Source organism: Gadus chalcogrammus, chromosome 3 (assembly GCF_026213295.1).
Source record: "Gadus chalcogrammus isolate NIFS_2021 chromosome 3, NIFS_Gcha_1.0, whole genome shotgun sequence".
Lineage (NCBI taxonomy): Eukaryota > Metazoa > Chordata > Actinopteri > Gadiformes > Gadidae > Gadus > Gadus chalcogrammus.
Genome location: NC_079414.1, coordinates 19,919,413 through 19,942,355, shown reverse-complemented (window position 1 = coordinate 19,942,355; position 22,943 = coordinate 19,919,413). Strand labels below are relative to the sequence as shown.

The 22,943-nt window shown below is 48.7% G+C and overlaps 1 protein-coding gene, 1 long non-coding RNA gene and 16 other non-coding genes across 18 annotated transcripts in view; all 18 read left to right on the top strand.

The window, feature by feature from the left end:
- Positions 1–14,793, top strand: part of si:dkeyp-9d4.3 (caskin-1) — a 24,660-nt gene extending 9,867 nt beyond the window's left edge. The window contains exons 7-23 of the mRNA XM_056587259.1: positions 1,030–1,138; positions 1,482–1,590; positions 2,022–2,116; positions 2,275–2,389; positions 3,199–3,534; positions 4,121–4,219; positions 5,281–5,477; positions 6,258–6,345; positions 7,208–7,269; positions 9,242–9,349; positions 9,927–10,028; positions 10,569–10,707; positions 11,064–11,911; positions 12,285–12,936; positions 13,468–13,898; positions 14,070–14,206; positions 14,625–14,793. Of these exons, the coding sequence (XP_056443234.1) occupies positions 1,030–1,138; positions 1,482–1,590; positions 2,022–2,116; positions 2,275–2,389; positions 3,199–3,534; positions 4,121–4,219; positions 5,281–5,477; positions 6,258–6,345; positions 7,208–7,269; positions 9,242–9,349; positions 9,927–10,028; positions 10,569–10,707; positions 11,064–11,911; positions 12,285–12,936; positions 13,468–13,898; positions 14,070–14,206; positions 14,625–14,718 (3,721 nt within the window). The 3' untranslated portion in view covers positions 14,719–14,793. The remainder of the gene's footprint in view (positions 1–1,029; positions 1,139–1,481; positions 1,591–2,021; positions 2,117–2,274; positions 2,390–3,198; positions 3,535–4,120; positions 4,220–5,280; positions 5,478–6,257; positions 6,346–7,207; positions 7,270–9,241; positions 9,350–9,926; positions 10,029–10,568; positions 10,708–11,063; positions 11,912–12,284; positions 12,937–13,467; positions 13,899–14,069; positions 14,207–14,624) is intronic.
- A 2,353-nt stretch (positions 14,794–17,146) lies between these two features.
- Positions 17,147–21,205, top strand: LOC130379632 (uncharacterized). Its single transcript, XR_008895139.1, has 14 exons — positions 17,147–17,323; positions 17,658–17,718; positions 17,915–17,989; positions 18,184–18,276; positions 18,483–18,559; positions 18,761–18,834; positions 19,031–19,107; positions 19,304–19,372; positions 19,571–19,657; positions 19,854–19,931; positions 20,144–20,220; positions 20,422–20,489; positions 20,686–20,757; positions 20,948–21,205. It is a non-coding gene; the product is annotated as an uncharacterized LOC130379632 (long non-coding RNA).
- On the top strand, positions 17,761–17,848 carry LOC130380227 (small nucleolar RNA SNORD60). Its single transcript, XR_008895229.1, has one exon. It is a non-coding gene; the product is annotated as a small nucleolar RNA SNORD60 (small nucleolar RNA).
- Positions 18,032–18,116, top strand: LOC130380233 (small nucleolar RNA SNORD60). The gene has a single exon (XR_008895235.1). It is a non-coding gene; the product is annotated as a small nucleolar RNA SNORD60 (small nucleolar RNA).
- On the top strand, positions 18,312–18,397 carry LOC130380225 (small nucleolar RNA SNORD60). Its single transcript, XR_008895227.1, has one exon. It is a non-coding gene; the product is annotated as a small nucleolar RNA SNORD60 (small nucleolar RNA).
- On the top strand, positions 18,601–18,686 carry LOC130380231 (small nucleolar RNA SNORD60). Its single transcript, XR_008895233.1, has one exon. It is a non-coding gene; the product is annotated as a small nucleolar RNA SNORD60 (small nucleolar RNA).
- Positions 19,144–19,229, top strand: LOC130380230 (small nucleolar RNA SNORD60). Its single transcript, XR_008895232.1, has one exon. It is a non-coding gene; the product is annotated as a small nucleolar RNA SNORD60 (small nucleolar RNA).
- Positions 19,417–19,501, top strand: LOC130380235 (small nucleolar RNA SNORD60). Its single transcript, XR_008895236.1, has one exon. It is a non-coding gene; the product is annotated as a small nucleolar RNA SNORD60 (small nucleolar RNA).
- Positions 19,693–19,778, top strand: LOC130380228 (small nucleolar RNA SNORD60). Its single transcript, XR_008895230.1, has one exon. It is a non-coding gene; the product is annotated as a small nucleolar RNA SNORD60 (small nucleolar RNA).
- On the top strand, positions 19,973–20,058 carry LOC130380223 (small nucleolar RNA SNORD60). Its single transcript, XR_008895225.1, has one exon. It is a non-coding gene; the product is annotated as a small nucleolar RNA SNORD60 (small nucleolar RNA).
- Positions 20,262–20,347, top strand: LOC130380229 (small nucleolar RNA SNORD60). The gene has a single exon (XR_008895231.1). It is a non-coding gene; the product is annotated as a small nucleolar RNA SNORD60 (small nucleolar RNA).
- LOC130380237 (small nucleolar RNA SNORD60) lies at positions 20,534–20,618 on the top strand. Its single transcript, XR_008895238.1, has one exon. It is a non-coding gene; the product is annotated as a small nucleolar RNA SNORD60 (small nucleolar RNA).
- Positions 20,793–20,878, top strand: LOC130380226 (small nucleolar RNA SNORD60). The gene has a single exon (XR_008895228.1). It is a non-coding gene; the product is annotated as a small nucleolar RNA SNORD60 (small nucleolar RNA).
- A 120-nt stretch (positions 21,206–21,325) lies between the features above and the next one.
- LOC130380232 (small nucleolar RNA SNORD60) lies at positions 21,326–21,411 on the top strand. Its single transcript, XR_008895234.1, has one exon. It is a non-coding gene; the product is annotated as a small nucleolar RNA SNORD60 (small nucleolar RNA).
- Positions 21,412–21,615: 204 nt separating this feature from the next.
- LOC130380224 (small nucleolar RNA SNORD60) lies at positions 21,616–21,701 on the top strand. The gene has a single exon (XR_008895226.1). It is a non-coding gene; the product is annotated as a small nucleolar RNA SNORD60 (small nucleolar RNA).
- A 188-nt stretch (positions 21,702–21,889) lies between these two features.
- On the top strand, positions 21,890–21,974 carry LOC130380236 (small nucleolar RNA SNORD60). Its single transcript, XR_008895237.1, has one exon. It is a non-coding gene; the product is annotated as a small nucleolar RNA SNORD60 (small nucleolar RNA).
- Positions 21,975–22,178: 204 nt separating this feature from the next.
- LOC130380221 (small nucleolar RNA SNORD60) lies at positions 22,179–22,264 on the top strand. The gene has a single exon (XR_008895224.1). It is a non-coding gene; the product is annotated as a small nucleolar RNA SNORD60 (small nucleolar RNA).
- Positions 22,265–22,681: 417 nt separating this feature from the next.
- On the top strand, positions 22,682–22,767 carry LOC130380220 (small nucleolar RNA SNORD60). The gene has a single exon (XR_008895223.1). It is a non-coding gene; the product is annotated as a small nucleolar RNA SNORD60 (small nucleolar RNA).
- The last annotated feature ends 176 nt before the right edge of the window (positions 22,768–22,943 follow it).

Below are 22,943 nucleotides of genomic sequence, written 5' to 3'. Positions count from 1 at the left end.
GTCTGACTAACTCTCAGTGGGTCTTACTACCTGTCTTTCTGTCTGTTTGAGGAACTGACTCTTTTACTACATGTCTGTCTGACTACCTGCCTGACTAACTGTCTGTCTTGTCTGGCTACCTGTCTTTCTCTCTGTCTGTGGACCTGTCTCTCTTATTACATGTCTGTCTGACTACCTGTCTTACTAACTGTCTGTCTGTCTGTTTGTCCGTCTTACTACCTGTTTGTCCGCCCTACTACCTGTCTCACTACCTGTCTTCCTGTCTGCCTGTCTTACTCGCTGTCAGTTGATCTTACGTTTTACTACCCATGCTACCAGTCAGACTGTGTGACTCCCTTTTATCTAACTGTCGCTCTGTCTTACCCCCAGTCTGTCTGCCCTACAATTACTCTCTCTAAGTATCTGTCTGTCTCTGCCCAACGAGTGGTTAAAGGTGTGTGACTGTGTTCTAACCAGCCTGCCCATCTGTCTGACTCTTGCTGCTACTTTGGCCGACTCTTTGACTCAGTGTGTTTAATACGATATAGACACCCATGGTGGCTTAGGGTCCGATATATATATACTTTAGCCTTCACTCTAGGTCAGATATTGTAATCTTAGCATGTGTTTTAATCTTAAATAGATTTAAACTCCCCTAGTGGCATCAATCCCATTTACATTTGTGTGTGTGTGTGTGTGTGCTTGCACATGTGCCTGCTTGCGTGAGTGCGTGTGTGTGTGTGTGTGTGTGTATGTGTGTGTGTGTGTGTGTGTGTGTGTGTGTGTGTGTGTGTGTGTGTGTGTGTGTGTGTGTGTGTGTGTGTGTGTGTGTGTGTGTGTGTGTGTGTGTGTGTGTGCTTGTGTGTGTGCGTGTGCGTGCCTGCCTGCATGTGTGTGAGCATGCATGAATGCATGCATGTGTGTGTGTGTGTGTGTGTGTGTGTGTGTGTGTGTGTGTGTGTGTGTGTGGGTGTGTGGGTGTGGGTGTGGGTGTGGGTGTGGGTGTGGGTGTGGGTGTGGGTGTGGGTGTGGGTGTGTGTGTGTGTGCAGGCTGCTGATCCAAGCTGGTATAGATATCAACAGGCAATCAGAGTCTGGCACAGCACTGCACCAGGCTGCCCTCTGTGGGAAGACAGAGGTAGTACGCCTGCTGCTGGACGTAAGTGTCGACCAATCTATCCTATATATGGTCAACATCTGTCCTACATCTACCTATCTATCCATCAATCTATTTATTACTCTGTCTGCCTGTCTGTGCATCCACCCACATGTCTGCCTGTCTGTATTTGTTCTACTAAAAGCATCCATAAGTGTGTTGTGTGTTGAAGTGGGTGTGTACTATGTGTTGAGGTGTATGTGAACTCTGGGCAGGTGTGTGTTTGTGTGTGTGTGTGTGTGTGTGTGTGTGTGTGTGTGTGTGTGTGTGTGTGTGTGTGTGCGTGTGCGTGTGCGTGTGTGTGTGTGTGTGCTCTGTATTGAGGTGTGTGTGTCCTGCCTTGCAGAGTGGCATCAGTGCGGGTGTGAGGAACACACTGTGTCAGACGGCCCTGGACATCGTCAACCAGTTTACCACCACACAGGCCAGCCGCGAGATCAAGCAACTGCTGAGGGGTGAGCCCCGAAGACACACCCACACACACACACACACACACACACACACACACACACACACACACACACACACACACACACACACACACACACACACACACACACACACACACACACACACACACACACACACACACACACATATACACACACACACAGGGCTGAGACATGTGCCCCTCTAAAGGTCTCTCAAGGGGATCGGTTTATAAGTTCAACCTCATCCGATTCCCTCGCTATGTGTATGTTGCTATAGTTATTTATCCCCGGCTTGCTGTGTGTGTGTGTGTGTGTGTGTGTGTGTGTGTGTGTGTGTGTGTGTGTGTGTGTGTGTGTGTGTGTGTGTGTGTGTGTGTGTGTGTGTGTGTGTGTGTGTGTGTGTGTGTGTGTGTGTGTGTGTGTGTGTTGTTTTTGTTTACCTGCGGTTCCGGCAGATGCTTCCGCAGCCATGCAGGTGCGGGCGCTAAAGGATTACTGCAACAACTATGACCTCACCAGCCTCAACGTCAAAGCTGGGGACATCATCACGGTGAATAAACATAATGATATCATAGTATGCTAACATTAACACCATGTCCCTGGCCTAGTGCTTATCATTAAAGAGATGTATTCTACGTTGAAGAGAATCTATACCCCGAAAAATATTCCATGTAAGGGTTGATTTAGCCTTCTGTCGCGTTTGTGCAGGTCTTGGAACAGCACTCTGATGGCCGATGGAAGGGCTGTATCCATGACAACCGGACAGGAAATGACAGAGTGGGTTACTTCCCCTCCAACATGGTGGAGATCATCAAGCGGGCAGGTGACTGCCCACATCGTGTGTCTGCAGCTGTCTGTGTCTGTGTGGTGTGTGTGTGTGTGTGTCTGAGAGTGTGTCTGAGAGTGTGTGTCTGTGTGTATATCCGTATTTGTCTATGAGAGAGTGTGAGTGTTGAGTGTGTATGTATGTTTATGTGTTTGTGATTGTGTTTGTGGGTGTGTGTGTGTTAGGGTGTGTGTGTGTGTGTGTGTGTGTGTGTGTGTGTGTGCGAGTATGTGTGTGTTTGCGCGTGTGTGTGTGTGTGTGCGTTGCCTGCGTAAATGCGTGTGTTTGTGTGTGCGCGTGGTCAGCAGTGTTTTTCTGTAGCTTCAGCCAGTCATTAGATGGGATGGCTGGCGTCATCAGTCTCTCTAGGAAGCCCATTTGTCTTCCCCCCCAAGCCCCCATCTTCAAACACAGCTTCCCTGAGGGACTGTCAATACTGTCTCCCATTCTCTCTCTTGCCCACTCGTTCTGGCCTCGTACGCCCTCCCCCAGCGGTCCCCAACAACGCTGATGCACGCTGTCCTCAATCACCTCATCTGCATGTTCCACACTGTACCGCTTGTGCTCATTTTCTCCCTTGCTTTACGGATACAGTAAGAGTTGTATAGATGTTGATATCTTTATATATAGTATTATATATTCCCCGTGGATATATGGACGCGATCACTCTCATCATTTAGGTTCAGATTTCTCGACTCATTCTCTTTTCCACCTTTGTTGATGTACTATTTGTGTTGTTTTGAGTTGACTGCTGATGAGTTACTGTGTTGTGTTTTGCACCTCCCTCCCCCTGGCATCCCGGCCAGGCCACGCCCCCTCCCAGCACTGCCACACCCTCCTGCTCCGCAGGCCCAACCCCTTTCCCCTCGCCTCCGTCAACGGACAGTCACACCCCCCCTCCCAGCTCCTCCCCCTGCACCTCCCCCTCCCCCCTCCCCCCCGCCCCGGCGCTCAGTCCCTGCCCCTCTTCTCCTCCTTTGGGTATGTTCCGCTTCCGCTCTCGCCTCCTTCTCTCTCCACCTCTCCACCACCTCCTCCTCCTCCTCCTCCTCCTCCTCCTCCTCCACCTCCTCCTCCTCCACCTCCTCCTCCTCTCTCCACTCCTCCTCTGTACACCTCTCAGGAGCAGCAGAGTCAGACAGGTACATAACTAGTAGTGGTCACTCTTAGCCTCAACTTTGTAAGTTTCTTTTTTCATCGTCGTCTTTGATAACGCCAGATTTGATAGCGACAGACTTTGGGAGGTAGACAAGGTGGGCAAGACAGTAGGTTGTGTGTTAAGGTTTGTGAACCCGTGCACTTGGAGGTGTGTGGATGGGTGTGAGGAATTTGAGTTTTGCAGTATACTGCCCGTGCACTTGCATGAACACATCAGTGGAAACTGCTTTTAATCAAAATAGCATGCAAGCAAGTTAAATCTGGTGAATTTTTTTAATGCATATTTGATGTACCATTTCATAGCTGTTTCACATTTGGTAACAATCTCGAAAGTTCATTGACAATTTGTCCGTGTGATTATGTGTGTGTGTGCGTGCATGTGCGTACATGTGTGTGCGTTTGTGTGTTTGTGCGTGCCTGCGGTTGAATATGTGTGCTTCCATTCATGTGTGTGCTGTGGGTGTGTGTCTGTATGTGTGTGTGTGTGTGTGTGTGTGTGTGTGTGTGTCTGTGCGTGCCGTGTGTGTGTGTGTGTGTGTGTGTTTGTGCATGTGTGTGTGTGTTTATTAGGTTCGAGGACTGCAGAGCCCAGTCCCCAGGGCTCCCCCACCCTCTGCCAGCAGGGCAGCACCAGCGAGGACATCTGGGTGCTGCGTAAGCCTCTCGCAGGTAACCTCTCCGGTGGACGCCCGCGGTCACATCCACGTACGGGAATGACTCTGTTATCGATTGCCTTGTTCCTAAAGTCCTTACGGAGGGAGGTCAATTGATTCGGAGTGTAATTTGCCGCATTGTAGAACTCGTGAAGTGCAGACGTTAATGATTTTCGGGGTCCTTCTCACATTACAGGTCCCGTCAGGGGGGTTTAGGGTATAATTGTACTAATTTAAGAGATGAACTGATAAAACCGGAAATGCGGAACGTGAACAGAAAACGAGCAACAGCAAATAGCATAGAAGGCGATCCTGCAAGCACAGAGTCCCATTTGTTTTTCTTTTTCAGTGTTTGAACTGATCCACAGTCAAGAGAATGGATGTTAGAGCCATTGCCTGCAATGTATGCAATGGTCGGATTCTGGGCTTTGGGGGAGGGGTCAACACAGGATTGACTTCCCTTCACACCAGCGCATTGTCGTTGGAACACATCCAGTTGGGCAGGTCCACACACGTTCGGCTAAGTCGTCGACACAGCTTGCGACCTGGCGGCGTGTCTTTTCATCCCTGTCCAAGAAACAGAAGCTTTTTCCATAACGATATCTTGCCCACTCCTCCATTGTATTACACAATCTATACAACTGTCTCGCCGTATACCATGAGCCGAACAGAGGAAAAGCCAGCTCAATGCGTCACATTATCTGGGTCTCCAATCATAACCACTGAGCTGGCTTTCATTACAACGAACAATACAAACGCCTGCTTCACAATGATGTCCCCGGAGAGGAGCTGCAGCAGCAGACCTAATCTAAATACCAGGGCGACAAAAGACTTAGATGCCTCGCATACCATTCAGGGCCCTGGGGATCTGATGGCGTTGTTTGTTTTTTTCTTTTTAAGATTTATCTTTGCCATTTTATGCTTTATTATAGAGTGAGGCGCCCCCTGATGGTGGTGGTGTGTGTGTGTGTGTGTGTGTGTGTGTGTGTGTGTGTGTGTGTGTGTGTGTGTGTGTGTGTGTGTGTGTGTGTGTGTGTGTGTGTGTGTGTGTGTGTGTGTGTGTGTGTGTTTCGGTAGGCGGGGACCGGAGCGGCAGCGTGGGCAGCCTGGGCAGCGTGGGCAGCGTGCGGTCCACCGGCAGCCTGCAGGGCAGCGGGAACACCCACGTCCTGAACACGCCCACGCCCAGCCCGCAGACCGCCACGCCCCCGCCGGGGGTCAACCCCCACGGCCTCAACGTCCCCGGCCTGCACGCCCAGTCGGAAGGCGTCAAGGTGAGGGAGGGGGGGGGGGGGTCTCCATCTCCATCTTCTTCTTTAACCTTTACTTCCCCTTGAGGGACCGTGGAGGAAGATGTCTCAAAGCTAGTCAATAAAATGCTGTTTGAATGCCGAAAAACAATAACAACACATAGATAGAAAAATGTATTAAAAACTCTTCGCCTGAAGTTACGGTAATAGGTGATAATAGATCATCAGTAAGTCTAGGAGCCATATGTTCATATAGGGCTGCTAACAATGCGTGCTATCCCGTTGCGATCAGTGCAGGATAATAATGATAGTAATAATAAGGAATTCTATCCTTTTCTGGAAGCAACAGCAATCCATCGCTGAGAGCAGCACTGACAACATTGTGGTTAATACTAGGGTGTTTATGCGGCCGACTGGAATATAGTAGCCACTCTCCTGCGATGTAAAAACGAGGAGCGTTCACATGATAGCTTGTTGGGTTTGTCTGTTTTCATTACCCTTCACTTCCAGCCTACAGTACAACCTAGCAGTTTATGTGAAACGACAGGGTCACATAACATTGAGACTGAGGAGACCAAACGACATGAACACACAAAGAAGAATCTTCATCAAACTCTCAAGGGTTTCGTTTGCAGGAATATGTGTGTAATAAAAGTGTATGTGTTGTACGTATTGTGTGTGTGTGTGTGTGTGTGTGTGTGTGTGTGTGTGTGTGTGTGTGCGTGTGCGTGTGCGTGTGCGTGTGTGTGTGTGTGCGTGTGTGTGTGTGTGCGTCTGTGTGCGTCTGCGTGCGTCTGTGTTTAGCTCCTGGCTACTGTGTTGGCTCAGTCAGTGAAGGCTAAAGAACATCTCATGGAGCAATCCCAATCTGTGGAGCAGTCAGCAGGTACAAGCATAAATGCAGTAGCGCCTCATTTGGGATTGATAAGTGTATTTCTACAGTGTCAGTGTATACGGTGTTCAATTGAAACTTTAACATACACTTTTTTTCTTGCTACAGTTGACTGTTAATAGTGTTAGCCTACGGGCTCACAGATCCCTGTGTCCAACCACGTGATTGGTCAAAACTAACACGGAGCGAAAGAAAGCAAAACTCCCCGCTCCCCCTCCATTTTGAATCTTAAATCTGACTTGGAACACTATTCTCCCTGTGAAGCTGCTCAATAGGCACTTATCATTAGCAACGGTATTCATCACAGCGCTGCTGGTGAAGTGCATCCATGCTCATTCAACCTCCCCTGGTTGAGGATCAATTAAACTGATCGAATGTTATTTGAATGCTAATTATGGGAATGGTTTCTGTTCATAATAGACGTTAAGCAATACACACTCACACTCGTTAAATGTTAGTAGTATAATCTACACTATCAATTTTAGTAATCTTTTGCTGCAATCAAAACATTTATTGAGCAATAAAAAAACCTTATGGTCGATCTTTTATGGTGGTAGACAAGGTCAGGTACAGATTGCAACAAATGTGCAACCCCTTTAAATTGTACTGTACTTTTATTTTACTATAAAAGGGAAAATGTTATATTGTCCTTTAAAAAACTGAACACGCATTATTGAACGTCTGCTTTAACTGTTGCCCTCTTTCTCTCTTGCTCACACACACACACACACACACACACACACACACACACACACACACACACACACACACACACACACACACACACACACACACACACACACACACACACACACACACACACACACACACACTCTTCTCTCTCCCCCCTCAGGCTCCACAGCCAGCTGCCAAGTGCATGAACAGCGATCGTTTGAGCGGAAAGCGGAGGAGGAGGATGGGAAAGTGAGTTTGGGATTCCCCTCCAAGCCCCTCCATGGCTCCCCTGTTTCCGTTCCCGTTACACAAGCATTCTGGGGGTCTTTATGTTTGAGAGGGGGGGGGGGGGGGTCCGTCGGTGTGTCCATGACATCCTCTCACTCTCCTCAGAGGACTGGCATGTCATCGCAGGCTCTCAAACAACTGTGTGTGTGTGTGTGTGTGTGTTACCATAGAGGCCACAGAGCAGAGCCACAGACAGGTGGAGGTATCGGTCGCTGTCTACCTAGCTCCCTCCACAGAGCCCCCCCCGCCCGCCCCTGGCCCTCCTCGTAGTATACCCCAGACTCAGGGGTCACCAACCTTTTTGAACCTGAGAGCTACTTCATGGGCACTGAGTCATACGAAGGGCACCCAGTTCTATACACTCTTCCGAAATAACAAATTTGCTCAGTTTGCCTTTAGTTATATATTACTATTAATGATTAATGATACTCCTCTATGTGAAGACATGTTAATTAAGTCATGTTAATGATTTCTCACAATAATTATCAACAATGACTTAAAAATGGTGGGAAAGAGTTCAAGAATGAGTAGTGCTATTTTTAGAACAGGCCTGCGGGCGCCTCATGTGGTCCTTGCGGGCGCCATGGTGCCCGCGGGCACTGTGTTGGTGACCCCTGCCCCAGAGGCACCAGCGAGACCGCACCTCTCTGTGTGTGTCCCTGGACCACGGTGCTTACATGTGCCTTCTGAGCACCATGTGTATGGTCATGAGTAGGGTCATTCCCCGTGTGAGGCTACTCACTGCGTTGTAAGAGCACCCTCCCTGGGCTATAGCACTGCAAAACAGAAGTGCTGGGCTGTACTGATGACGTTTGTTGTCGTTGCTATCTAGGTGATCTCAGGACTGTATTGTGAACCGTCATCCTAAAGGTCACTTGGAGTTATTCAAATGCATGGCCGGTGTTTGTTTAGCCCTTTGGCCTATCTCTGGAAATAAAAACTGTTATGGGCTTCTGCAAGAATTTCTGTCGCAAGGAAGTTGCTGTTCACTGTGAGCTATGCTCCCATTGTTCGGAGACATCGTGTATGATGGCAAAACAGGGCTCTACTGTTTCAACAGCTGTCTTCTAGAAGGAACCAGTTGTTGTTTGTTCTGTTTTGTGTGGTTGAAACAGGAACTAGTGTTCCATCCTTTCTGTGGTAGAACCAGGATACATCGTTCCATGTCTGGTACAATCAGGGGGTGTTTAATGTTCACCGATGTCGAACTCTGTTGTCTGCTGTAGAACCAGGTACTAGTGTTCTATGTTCTGTGCTCGTAGAACCAGGTACTATTGTTCTATTTTGTCTGCTGTCGAACCAGGTAGTAGTGTTCTATGTTCTGTGCTGTAGAACTATTTATCTGTTATCTACCTGAGATCTGTGTTTTAGTAGCATGAAGTTTTGTTCTATTCCCTGTGGTGTAGAACCAGGTAGTAATGGTCTACGTACTGCACTCTAGAACCAGGTAGTAGTGTTCTATTTCCTGTCCTGAAGAACCAGGTAGTAACGTTTTACGTACTGCACTCTAGAACCAGGTAGTAGTTGTTTATTTCCTGTGCTGAAGAACCAGGTAGTAACGTTTTACGTCCTGTGCTGTAGAACAAGGTGGTAGTGTTGTATTTCCTGTGCGTTAGAACCAGGTAGTAACGTTCTACGTCCTGTGCTCTAGAACCAGACGGTTCTGTTGTATTTCCTGTGCGTTAGAACCAGGTGGTAACGTTCTACGTCCTGTGCTCTAGAACCAGACGGTTCTGTTGTATTTCCTGTGCGTTAGAACCAGGTAGTAACGTTCTACGTCCTGTGCTCTAGAACCAGACGGTTCTGTTGTGCTTCCTGTGCTGTAGAACCAGGTAGTAATGTTCTACTTCCGTTGTACGTTAGAACCAGGTAGTAATGTTCTACGTCCTGTGCTCTTGAACCAGATAGTAGTGTTCTGTGTTCTGTGTTGTAGAAGGAGGCGGTAGTGGCATGGCTGGGTGAGTTTCAGCTGCAGTTCTACACGACCCACTTCCTCACCGCCGGATACGATCTAGACACCGTTAGCCGCATGACCCCTGAGGTAAGGTCACGCCCACTGATACCTCCTGCCCCGCCCCCTGTCCCTTGTCTGTCAAGGCTCCGCCCAGCAAGCCCAGCTGTCCAATCAGCTTCGCCCCCCTGACCTGGATGATGTCATCATGACCCTCCTGTCTCTTGTCCCATGAACCCCGGTGTGAGTCCTGTGCCTCAAGCAGCCATGTGTCCCCTCCTGTCCTATCTTCATACACATCGCTACGCCCCAACATGGCCGTTTGTCTTCCACCATGTTGAAAATATGAATGCGTCTCCTTGTTGGTCTTGTTTTGATGTGTGTGTCAGTGTGTGTGTGTCAGTGTATTTTGCATATCTGTGCATGTGCATGTGCACTGCATGTGTGTGTGTGTGTGTGTGTGTTTTTGTGTCTGTGTCGGTGCATAATTCCTTTGTGCGTCTGTGTAAACTTCCTTTGTGCAGGGGGGCACACACATAACTTAAACTTTACTCAAACATGAACAGATCCCATGGACTGTGCATTACAGAGTCAGTATTCTGCTGAAGGAAACCTACTCGGGTGTGGTGAGGTGATTTAACGTCAAGGAGTGTGTGTTGTGTTGAAGGACTTGACAGCCATCGGGGTGATGAAACCTGGACATCGTAAGAAGCTGGGCTCAGAGATCAGCAAGCTTCCCTCTACAGGGTGGCTCCCAGACCACAAGCCTGTAAGTCTCCTGGCTATTCACACATTCACTTGTTCACTTTATTTATCAACCTCTTTGTTTACCGTTAGTGTAATCACATATTCATGTTCACTTTAAGGCTCAGGAGGTAGAGCTAGTTATTCCCGGCTCCTCCTAGCTGAGTGTCAGTCGTCCCTGAGCAAGACACCTAACCCTGCTATAATTGCATATTAGCATATTCACCTATTTATTTCACTAACATTTGGCTTCTATTAACGGGCTGACCTTTTCAACTACATGTGTGTTTTTGTATTTGTGTTTGTGGGTGTGGGTGTGTGTTGGTATATGTGTCTGTGCGTGCATGTGTGTTAATGTGTACGTTTGTTCATGTGCAGCTTTGTTTGTGTGTGTATATGTGTGTGTGTGTGTGTCTGTGTATGTGCGTGTGTGTGCGTGCATGCGTGCGTTGGTCTACTGAAGTATTGATGTAGAATCTTTTATTTACCATTTATCTATTAACTTGCTGACCGATTCACCTATGGATGTGTGCGTGTGTGTGTGTGCGCGTGTGTGTGTGTGTAGGCGAATCTGGCAGAGTGGCTGTCTCATCTGGGCCTCAGTCAGTACTACCAGGTGCTGGTGCAGAACGGATATGAGAACATCGATTTTGTCTCTGACATCAGCCTTGAAGACCTGCAAGAGATCGGCATCAGCAAGCTGGGTGAGACACAGCCACCTCCAGACATTTCTCCTGCACCAGACACAGAAGAAAGGAGAGATGTAGAGAGGAGATTGAAAGTGTATGATGACGACAAAGCCAAATTGCATATCCCACAATAAATGGGAGCTCCTTCTCTGAAGTGCAATGTGGGATTTGATGATGAATTGTAATGTGCTTATTTCAATCTTTTGTAAGTAAGTGTTGTTATTCCCGCCCACGTTCGAGTGCTTCCCTCCGGGGATGTTTCATGTTTTTGCCAAACCGCTATAAAAAGAATATCAGTCTTAAAGACAGAACAACAACAATACAAACAGCGTCTAAGTGCTGGTTCCCCCGATCTGCTCCCCGCCCCCCAGGGCACCAGAAGAAGCTGATGCTGGGGGTCCGGAGGCTGAAGGAGCTGCAGAGAGGGGAGCGGGGGTCCGACCCCGCCCTGACCCCTCCCTCCAGCCCGGGGGGGGGCAACGGCGTCGGCGCCCGGGAGCCCCGGGACGCCGACCCCAACCCCCTGGCCAAGACCCGGCCCGGCCACGCCGTCTCCCACGCACACACGCCCCCCCGCACGCCCACCCCCACGCCGCCCCAGACCCCCACCCATGTGCGCGGCCAGCACGCCTCGCCCCGCGCCCGGCCCCGCCCGGCCCCCCACGCCGCCGCCGCCGCCGGCGCGGGCCTGGACGGCGCGGGGGTCCCGATACTGCGCCTGCCCAGCGCGGAGGAGGAGCGACGGAGAACCAACAGCCTGATCGGCGGCGGCGGAGGCTCCTCCTCCTCAGCGGACTCCGACTCCGCCCCCAGGTACGCCACGGTGTGCCGCAGCAGCTCGGACCTCAGCGAGCCCGCCGCCAACGACGTCAGCGTCAACCGCAGCCAGTCCTCCGTCACCCTGCGGCCACGGCGGAAGGGCCGGCCCCCGACCCCGCCCAAGAGGTCCTGCTCCTCCATCACCGGGGGCGACGGGGAGGGGGACGGCCGGGGCCACCACGGGGACGGGCTCCTGGGACCCCCCAGCTACCGGGAGAGACGGGCCAGCGACTGTGGGAGCCTGGGGTCCGCCCTGAGGGCCCAGGGGTCCGGGGGCCTGGAGAGGTCCGAGGGCCCCTCCGGCAGTGTGCGCAGCCTGGCCGCCATGTTGGAGTCGTCCATCGGGGGCGGGGCCAAAACCCTGCCCAGGACCATGGGAGGCAGTAGCAGCTACCTACAGGTGCCGCTATTTGTTTATGTAATGTAAAAACCAGCTCACTCCTTTAGCTTCTATAGCTTTACCTTCATTGCATTCTTTATGAGAAAACAATTTGGGGTAATTATTTATCCCTTATTCACTCTTTTCCTCTACTTTCGACTCTTGGGCTGCCTTAACTGAATATCCTCAGACTGGGATAAATTAAGTTCTTCTCATGTACTCATGTCTTGCCCCAAAGGGACAGTATTTCAGAATTAGGGTTTTTCTGTTGTTTACCTGTCGGTGGTTTACCTGTCTGTTGTTTACCTGTCGGTTGTTTACCTGTCGGTGGTTTACCTGTCGGTGGTTTACCTGTCTGTTGTTTACCTGACGGTTGTTTACCTGCGTTCCCCAGGCGAGCCCCCCCGTCCTCCGCCGCCAAACCAACGCCGGCGGCCTCGGGTCCGAGGAGGACGACCTCATCAGCCGGCGCCGGACCATCAGCGGACCGATCGAGGGCGCGCCCGGCGACCTGGCCGACCCGTCGCCCCGGCGACCCAGCCAGCCCCGCCCGGAGCCCCGCCCCCGCTCCACCGTGGCCGCGCCCGGCTGCACGGTCGGCGACGGCAATGCCACGCTCCGGAGGAGGCCGGCGCCGCAGAAGCCCAGGGACGCGGGCGGGGCCGACCCCACGGTCGCCGCGGTTACCGCTGGCGCCACCGACACCATCCGCCGGAGGCCGCGCACGTCCGACGCTACCGGCGCCGACCCACCGGAGGCCGGCGCCCGAACGCCGAGCGGCCATCCCATTGGCCCCGAGCAGCCGCAGCAGAACGGGGTGGTGGCGGTGGTGCTGCGGCGCAAGCCGGCGACGGAACTCTGTGACAGGCCGGAGGGCGACGGGGAGAGCTGTGAGTGGATGGAGGCTCGGAAGTCTCTGAGGCCCCCCCTCTCGCCCAAGCCCTCCGGCGGCACTCTGAGGAGGAGCCACGCGGAGCCCACCACGCCGACACGCAAGGTCCCGCTGCCAGGCCCCGACAGCTATGTGGACACGGCCCAGAGTCCGGGTGGGACGCAGGCTCACACACACACACACACTCACACACACACTCACTCACACACATACCCACACAAACACGCACGCTCACTCACACATTCAGATACTCACACAGACTCACATACTCACACTCACACACAAACTCACACATTCACACACTCACACACGCTCACACTCACTCACACTGACATACTCACACTCAAGCACACACTCACACACTCACACACTCAGTCACACACTCAAACACACACACACAAACACACACACTTTAATGCTATTTAATTATTAACACGTATTAGTATGTTTTATCACTTGAGGGCAGGAGTAAGCATTTGCTTTCCGGTAGCGGACAAATATCCTGAACATGATCACCAGGAAGCTGGTTGTGTTGTGTTCTGGGCGATCAGGAAGCTGATTGTGTTATGTTCTGGGCGATCAGGAAGCTGATTGCGTTGTGTTCTGGGTGACCAGGATGCTGATTGTGTTGTGTTCTCGGTGACCAGGATGCTGATTGACTTGCTCTCTGTCCTCAACCCCCCAGAGACCAAGCGTGCCCCGCCCCCCGTCTCCCCGAAGCCCCGTGGTCCTCCAACGGCCCCCAAACCAGTCAAGACAGCGGCCGGCTCTGCAGCCATGAGCCCCAGCACCCAAGCCCCCAGCCCCCTAGCCAGCAGCCCCCTAGCCAGCAGCCCCCTAGCCCCCAGCAAACTAGCCCCTATCCCTCTAGTCCCAAGCATCGCCCCCAGCCCTCTGGCCACAAGCCCCTCCTCCGCCCACAGATCCGCCTTCCCCGTCGCGGGGTCCCCAACCCCGGCCCCGGACCCCCACTCCGTCCCGTCGCTCTCCCCGGCGCTCCCACTCACCAGCACCTCCCCCGCCCAGAGCCCCTCCACCCCTTCCCCTCACCCGGTCAAACCACCCCGCTCCTCCATCGCCGGCCTCTCCATCGACCTGGGGGGGAGGGAGGCCGAGGAGGAGAGGGAGAGGGAGGAGGAGGAGGAGGCGGCGGCGGCGGCGAGGAGGGGCGCGGAAGAGGAGGAGAGGAGGAGGCGAAGGAGGAGGAGAGAGAAGGAGGAGAGGAAGAACACGGAGGAGCGAGAGAGGGAGCGGAGGAGGGCCGAGGAGGAGGTGGAGGTGGAGCAGTGGGTGGAGGCGATGAAGGAGGAGGCGGTGGAAGGGAGGAAGGAGGTGCATCGCAGTGTGGAGGAGCACAGGGCCTCTCTGGCTGCGGCTGTGCAGGCGGTCGAACACAACGTCCAAACGGAGGAGCACGAAAACAAGTGAGTAAGCATACGGCACAGAGGTGAACGTCATCCATCAATGTCGTTTCATTTAGCTAGTGTCCAGGCTCCGGGTTTTGTCCCTTCTGACCTTTTGTGCGTCCTCCCGATGATAATGTACCTGACAATAATACTGTGTCCCTTTTTTCCAAACACCAATGTAATGTTACCCATTCGGTCCTCCGACATAATCAAGCAGAGACAACCGACACATGATACATAAAGACTCCCTCCTTAAAAGCCCCGTAGAAAGATATTTAATGATGAATAATAGTTAGTTTCACACCGATTTTCTTTCCAATAAACTAGAGAAAAGGGCACAGCAGCATCTGCCCTGAAATGGCACTCGTTGTGCATCTGCTGCAAGGCTGCAGTGTTTACAATACAACACACCGGTTGTCTTTGGTCCATTTCCCAGATCTCAACCTGGCAACCCCTCCGCCTCCATCTTGGATGACATCGGCAGCATGTTTGACGACCTGGCGGACCAACTGGACGCCATGCTGGATTGATCTGCTGCCCGATGCTTTACCATTGCCCTCCGGACCCAATTCTCCTTTCCACCTGTACATGTGTATGTCCCGAAACATGGCTTGAAGCTAGCCAACTGTGAGTGTGTGTGTGTGTGTTTAGGAGTGTGTGTGTGTCTGTGTGTGTGTGCTTAGGAGTGTGTGTGTGTGTGTGTGTGTGTCTGTTGGTGTGTGTATTAAGGTGTGTGTGTTTAGGAGAGTGTGTTTAGGCGTGCATGCTTGTGTGTGTGTGTGTTTGTTGGTGTATTAAGGTGTGTGTATTTAGGAGTGTGTGTTTAGGAGTGTGTGTGTGTTTAGGAGTGTGTGTGTGTGTGTGTGTGTGTATTAAGATGCGTGTATTTAGGAATGTGTGTTAGGGAGTGTGTGTGTGTGCGTGTATGTGCGTGTGCGTGCGTGTGCGTGTGACAGTAGGCTCTTCCCATGCAGCCCTGTGCCCCGTGGAGGAGCTCTGCATGGTCTGGCTGCTGCCACTCCGCGGAGCTCTCGCGTCGCGGCGCGCTTCCATGACTGTGGAGGCTCCTCCCAGACAACCTCTGACCTCTGCAGCCCAGCGAATCACAGCCTAGCCCCAGAGGGCTCCGGGGAAGGTGGAGAGCACAATCATTTTCCAGCGTCCACGCTTCACATGAAGACTCCGGGCTAGACGGAGACCGCTTCCTCAGCCGAGCTGAGCTAGGAGGTCACATTTCTTGCAACGACAACAATAACAACAACAACAAAAAAAAAGAAAACAAATATTGAATAACTACAAGGAAAACAAGCACAAACTCGGGTGACGTGGCAGGAGAAAAAAAAGATTTGTACAATACAAAAAAAAAGCAAAAAGGTTTTCTTGCAAGCACAAAGCTAGAAGGCACCTTGGAGAAGAATCTCTGGTTCCATCAGAGGACGGACGTGAACAGAAACCTATAGTCATTTGTACGAGTGGGGGGATTGTAACTGGACTTCCTGATTTGTGTGTCGCTCCCTCATGTTGTTGTAGCCGTTGCTGTTGTTGTAACTGTTGGCATTGTTATAACGAGTGTTTGTGTGTGTGTGTGTGTGTGTGTGTATGTGTGTGTGTGTGTGTGTGTGTGTGCGCGTGTGTGCGCGCACGTGTGTGTGTGTATACCTACTGATGTTGATGCCCCGCTCTCATACAATCTTACAATGGCTATTCTCATGTTCAGAATTACAATAGATGTTTTTTCAGCCATTTTCAGACACACTGATATACATGCATGCACACACAAGCACAAACACACACACACATGCACAGCACACACACGCACACACACGCTAGGAATGTGTACCATTACTTCTATACTGCTCTATTAAGATCATCCTTAGAGCTACTTTCCTCGTGTTCAGTATTCAATAAACACAAATATATACAGACATACAAGCACACAAAGATTAAATCTAACATATGCTGTGTACCCTTTGTCCTGATGCAGTGAAAAGTGTTTTTAAAAAATAAACCTCTATTTCAATGCTTTATATAGTTCAGAATATAAAATAGAATTTATGAATTTCCTGGTTATATCGGCTGTTAGAGCATCCACTAGTATCAGTTATTAAGACTGCCTCGAACATGCCCACTTCCATTTTGTCTATCCCTTCGTCCCGTGTCTCGTGTTTAGTCTGCATTTATCTGTGCCTTGGTCTATTTCTTTAATTTAATCAAATGTGTGATTGAACCAGTTGTGAATTATCTTTTTTTCTTCATTCCAAAATGTATGCCAGTCTCCCTCCTATGACCAGCCCGATGTGTCCTCTGTGTCTAAAATATGGTTTAGAATTATTTTTATAGGTACACCATTGACCCTCTATTAAAGAGCCCCTCGTGACAGTGACAAACCTCCGGAGTGCTGATTTGAGACGGCTCCGCTCTTTGGCTCCCCCGCTGGTCAGACAGTGAAACTACCACCAGTGTTAATCCCAATCAAGAGTTTACTTGTATTTTTATGCTCTTTGAAAATAAGGATATATTATATGAGAGAACGTTGGTTCCAATGTGAATAATGACAAATATAATTGCATTGAGCTGAGGTCAGCCAATTAAGCCTGTATATTTATGGTGGAGTTGTTGGATGTGCCGTGACGGACGTTGTGCCATGGTTGGGTTTTAGGTTGTGTTTCTGCTGTGATAATGCATTCCTGTACAGCTGTGATGAAAATAAATGTAAAATAAATTACGAATCCATGTGTTTTCTATAGCCATGAATGATTTTATATGTATAATAATAAGCATTTTTATTATCATTAGTACTATTACCACTATTCGTGTCATTGGTTTGAATGCTGCTAAAGGTTGTATTATATCGTTTTCTCTCACACAGCGGCAAAAAAAACATGAAACTTTCTGCAGACTATAGACGACGACTATTGGTTCATCGGAAATGTCGACGTCATCAGCCCGGAAAGAGTCTTCTATATTAGTCACTACCTCGCGGGTTCCTCTTTCTCCTCGTTGCATCGTCTTGTGGTGTGGAAGGTTCCTGGTAGAACTTAAACCGCAATTAAGTGAAACAATGTTTAACCTTTGTTTTTCAAAATATCACGTAGTCCATGAAGGCTCGTATGCAGGCTTGGGACCAGTAGTATGGTGAGTTTCTGGCTCTTATATAGGCTGCGACACAATCTTTAAGATTAGGCCCAACACGTGGAGTTCAGCAATACGTAGAAAGTGCTTAACGCTTAATTGTACCTCTGCTGCAGACCATAATAACGTTTAGATCCTGTCATCTGTTACAGATTTCCTTTTTTGATGTTGCTATAGGTAGCCATATTTCCACTGCAATGCTATAGTAGCCCACGTGGCATGTTTTCAAGGAAACGTTCTGAGTATAACTCGATTTAACGTCTGTTGACTCGGCACGTTTTTTGTTCAGCTTGTAAAACTAGTAGATCCATAATTCTTGGACTTTGATTGTTAACAGGGCGCCGTGTAGGTGCTCGATGGCAATGGCGGGGTCCGTGGGGAAACTGCATCCAATAAAGGTAGGCCTTCCCAGTAAGACATTGTCTTGCGGTGCTTTGCCTAGCCATTGATGACAAACTTTTTATTTCTGACACCTCGTATGAGAGCTATTCATTAGCTCCTGTGATTCTATTTTTCTTCTGAGGCCTTATCGGCACTGCTTCACTTCTTAATGTCAGATATAGGCGTTTTGGTTAAAATATTGCATTTCCACAGGCTTCCAGAAGAGTGCATGTGGTAACGAAACCCAATTCAACGGCTAGACCTCCTAGACGCTGATGACGGACAATGGTAAGTTGAGGCAAACGTCGTCGTACGTCTATATTCATATGGAGCCACTGATGACTATCTTTTATTGCTGACAACTCGTATGATGGCTAGTCAATAGCACAATGCTCTGTTTTAATTTCTGAGGCTTTATCATCACCACTGGTGCACGTTTGTCACAGAATAGCCTTTTAATTCACCTCCTGGTTCCCTTTCAGCAGCCGTGCAGACGACTACGCTTGTTGTTTAGGGAAGGAGAAGCAGATCACATATTCACCACCTCAAGACTTGGATGTCTTACTCTTGTCTTAGTAAGTTGACGCCTGTACTGTCGTACCTCATATGTAGCCCTTGATGACAAACTCTTTATTTCTGACACCTCGTATGAGAGCTAGTAATAGCTCCAGTGATTCTGTCTATATTCTGAGGCTCAAATCCATAACTCCACCTGTCTTTGCAAATCAAAGCTTTATGGTTCACAATTCAAATCCTGATCAGATTTCTCCTTCTTCCTCAGCATTCCTGGGACTGCTCCATGGGTCAAACTGGAGGTGTGGCAGCACCCAGCTGGATGACCACCACAGCCTAGTTCTAGTAAGTTTATTTTAAAGGTTCTTCATGTGGATACCATTTGTAGCCCTTGATGACAAACTCTATATTTCTGACACCTCGTATGAGAGCTAGTAATAGCTCCTGTGATTCTGATTTTCTTCTGAGGCTCTCGGCATCACAAATATACCCGTTAGAAAGTTTTCTGGTTGAACTTGCCCTTATCCTGTTTTACATCTTCCACAGCATTCACATTGACTGCTCTGTGAGCTAAACTGGAAGAGGTAGCAAAACCTCCAGACTGCAGCTGGTGTATTTTGGTATGTTCATGCTAGTATTGTGACATTTTGTGACTGTCTGATTTAGCCAATGAGGACCACCTTTATAACTGACGTCTTGTTTGATGGCTAGTCAATAGCACAATGCTCTGTTTTAATTTCTGAGGCTTTATCCAGCACCACTGTTGCACATGTCACAGAATAGCCTTTTGTTGACATCCTGGTTTCCTTTCCGCAGAATACTACACTGGTTATACTAGGAAGGAGAAGCAGATCCCATATTCACCACCTCGAGAGTTGTGATGTCTTATTCTAGTAAGTGAATGCATGTACTGTTTTACCATAATTTGTAGCCCTTGATGACAAACTCTATATTTCTGACACCTCGTATGAGAGCTAGTAATAGCTCCTGTGATTCTGATTTTCTTCTGAGGCTCTCTGCATCACGCTTATACTTTTTTAACAGTTGTCTGGATGAACTTGCCCTTATCCTGTTTTACATCTTCCGCAGCATTGACTCTGAGCTAAAGTTGAAGAGGTAGCACAACCTCAAGACTGCAGTTTGTGGTGGTGTAATTTGGTAAGTTCATGCTAGTGTTGTGACATCTTTTGACAGTCGGATGTAGCCACTGATGACCACCTTTTATTACTGACATCTCGTATGATGGCTAGTCAATAGCACAATGCTCTGTTTTAATTTCTGAGGCTTTAGCATCACCACTGGTGCACGTCTATGTCTCAGAATAGCCTTTTAATTCACCTCCTGGTTCCCTTTCAGCAGCCGTGCAGACGACTACGCTTGTTGTTTAGGGAAGGAGAAGCAGATCACATATTCACCAACTCGAGACTTGGATGTCTTACTCTAGTAAGTTGACGCCTGTACTGTCGTACCTCATATGTAGCCCTTGATGACAAACTCTTTATTTCTGACACCTCGTATGAGAGCTAGTAATAGCTCCAGTGATTCTGTCTATACTCTGAGGCTCGTATCCGTAACACCGCTTATCCTTGCAAATCTAAGCTTTATGGGTCGCATCCTGATCAGATTTGTACTTCCTCAGATTTCCCAGCACTGCTTCAATGGTCAAACTGGAGGTGTAGCACCGCCCAGGGCTACCATAACCTACAGAATAGTTATAGTAAGTTTATTTTAAAGATTCTTCATGTGAATACCATTTGTAGCCCTTGATGACAAACTCTTTATTTCTGACACCTCGTATGAGAGCTAGTAATAGCTCCCGTGATTCTGTCTATATTCTGAGGCTCAAATCCATAAATCCACCTGTCTTTGCCAATCATAGCTTTATGGTTCACAATTCAAATCCTGATCAGATTTCTCCTTCTTCCTCAGCATTCCTGGGACTGCTCCATGGGTCAAACTGGAGGTGTAGCAGCACCCAGCTGGATGACCACCACAGCCTAGTTCTAGTAAGTTTATTTTAAAGGTTCTTCATGTGGATACCATTTGTAGCCCTTGATGACAAACTCTATATTTCTGACACCTCGTATGAGAGCTAGTAATAGCTCCTGTGATTCTGATTTTCTTCTGAGGCTCTCGGCATCACGCTTATACTTTTTCAACAGTTGTCTGGATGAACTTGCCCTTATCCTGTTTTACATCTTCCGCAGCATTGACTCTGAGCTAAAGTTGAAGAGGTAGCACAACCTCAAGACTGCAGTTGGTGATGGTGTAATTGGTAAGTTCATGCTAGTGTTGTGACATCTTTTGACAGTCGGATGGAGCCACTGATGACCACATTATATTACTGACATCTCGTATGATGGCTAGTCAATAGCACAATGCTCTGTTTTAATTTCTGAGGCTTTATTGTCGCCACTGATGCACATGTCCTAGAATGGCAGTTTGGTTCACATCCTGGTATCCTTTTACAGACAACACTTGTAACGGGAAGGAGAAGCAGATCTCATATTCACCAGCACCTCAAGACTTGTGGTCTTGCTCTAGTAAGTTGCTGCATGTACTGTCTTGCCTCATTTGTAGCCCTTGATGACAAACTCATTATTTCTGACACCTCGTATGAGAGCTAGTAATAGCTCCAGTGATTCTGTCTATATTCTGAGGCTCCTGTAAGCACAGTATCATCAAATGGGACTAGATTTTTGGTGAACTAATCCCATTTCACTTTTCCCTCAGCCTTCTCAAGGACCGCTGCATGAGTTGAACCGGGTCCAGGACTTCTGCTGGCTGTTGTTTAGATCTGTGCTGATGGGACTCCGGTAAATTAATTAAAGTGACGGGAATACCATAATTTGTAGCCGCTGATGACAACCTTTTATTGCTGACGCCTTGTATGATGGCTAGTCAATAGCACAATGCTCTGTTTTAATTCCTTATCCATCACCACTGGTGCATATGATGTCACAGAATAGCCTTTTGATCACATACTGGTTCCCTCCCGCAGACGACTACGCTGGTTGTACAGGGAAGGAGAAGCAGATCCCATAATCGCCACCTCAAGACTTGATATATTACTATAGTAAGTTGCTGCATGTACTGCCACACATCATATGTAGCCCTTGATGACAAACACTTTATTTCTGACACCTCGTATGAGAGCTAGTAATAGCTCCTGTGATTCTGAATTTCTTCTGAGGCTCGTATCCATAACATAGACCGTCTTTGCAAATCAAAGCTTTATGGGCTCATCCTGATCAGATTTTTTTGTGCAGCCTCAGATTTCCCATGGACTGCATCATGGGTCAAACTGGAGTTGTAGCAGCAACCAGCTGGGTGGCCATCATGGCCCGAAGCCTAGTTCTAGTAAGTTTATTTTAAAGGTTCTTCATGTGAATGCCATTTCTAGCCCTTGATGACAAACCTTTTATTTCTGACACCTCGTATGAGAGCTAGTAATAGCTCCAGTGATTCTGTCTTTATTCTGAGGCTCCCATAAGCACACTGTCTTCTGTTCAAAGCTCTTGGTGAACTAATTCCATTTAACTTTTCCCTCGGCCTTCTCAAGGATAGCTGCATGATGTTTAACTGGGAGCAGGACGTCTAGTGGCTGTAGTTTGGCCCTGTGCAGTTTGACTCCGGTAAGTTAATCAAAGTGATAATATGCATACCATAATTTGTAGCCACTGATTAAAACCTTTAATTGCTGACACCTTGTATGATGGCTAGTCAATAGCACAATGCTCTGTTTTAATTTCTGAGGCTTTATCCATCACCACTGCACATGGTGGTGCTTAAAGGGGTGATGCTCGGGTTGTCACAGAATAGCCTTTTGGTTCACATCCCGATTCCCTTTCAGCAGTCTACACGTGTTGTACCTGGAAGGAGAAGCAGATCCCATATTCGCCAACACCTCAATACTTGACGTCTGACTAGTAAGTTGGGGAATTTACTGTCATACCTCATATGTAGCCCTTGATGACAAACTCTTTATTTCTGACACCTCGTATGAGAGCCAGTATTGGCTCCAGTGATTCTTTTTATATTCTGAGGCTCCTATAAACCCAGTATCTTCTGTTCAAAGCTTGGTGGTGAACTAATCCCATTTCACTTTTTCCCTCAGCTGGCTGTAGTTTGGATCAGTGCTGTTTGACTCTGGTAAGCTACTTAAAGTGATAACGTGTATCTCATAATTTGTCGCCACTGATGACCACCTTAATTACTGACGCCTTGTATGATGGCTAGTCAATAGCACAATGCTCTGTTTTAATTTCTGAGGCTTTATCAATCACCACTGGTGCACGTTTATGCCACAGAATAGCCTTTTAATTCACCTCCTGGTTCCCTTTCCGCAGCCTTGCAGACATGCGCTTGTACTGGGAAGGAGAGGCAGAACCCATATTCACCACCACCTCAAGACTGGTGTTGGCTTACTATAGTAAGTTGATGCATGCACGGTCATACCTCATATGTAGCCCTTGATGACAAACTCTTTATTTCTGACACCTCGTATGAGCGCTGCTTACGCAGCCCTTGATTCTACAATTTACCTGAGGCTCGATCCCAACCAGTTTGCTTCTCTTGATCTGCTGTTTCCATCTATTTTAATGATCCCTCTTCTTTCAGATTAAACGCTGGGGGAGAACCAAGCAACACTTGGTTATGGCAGTGTGGAAGAGCTCCAAGATGGGCTGTTTGAAAGAATTCACTGAGCATGATAAAGGGAACTGACATA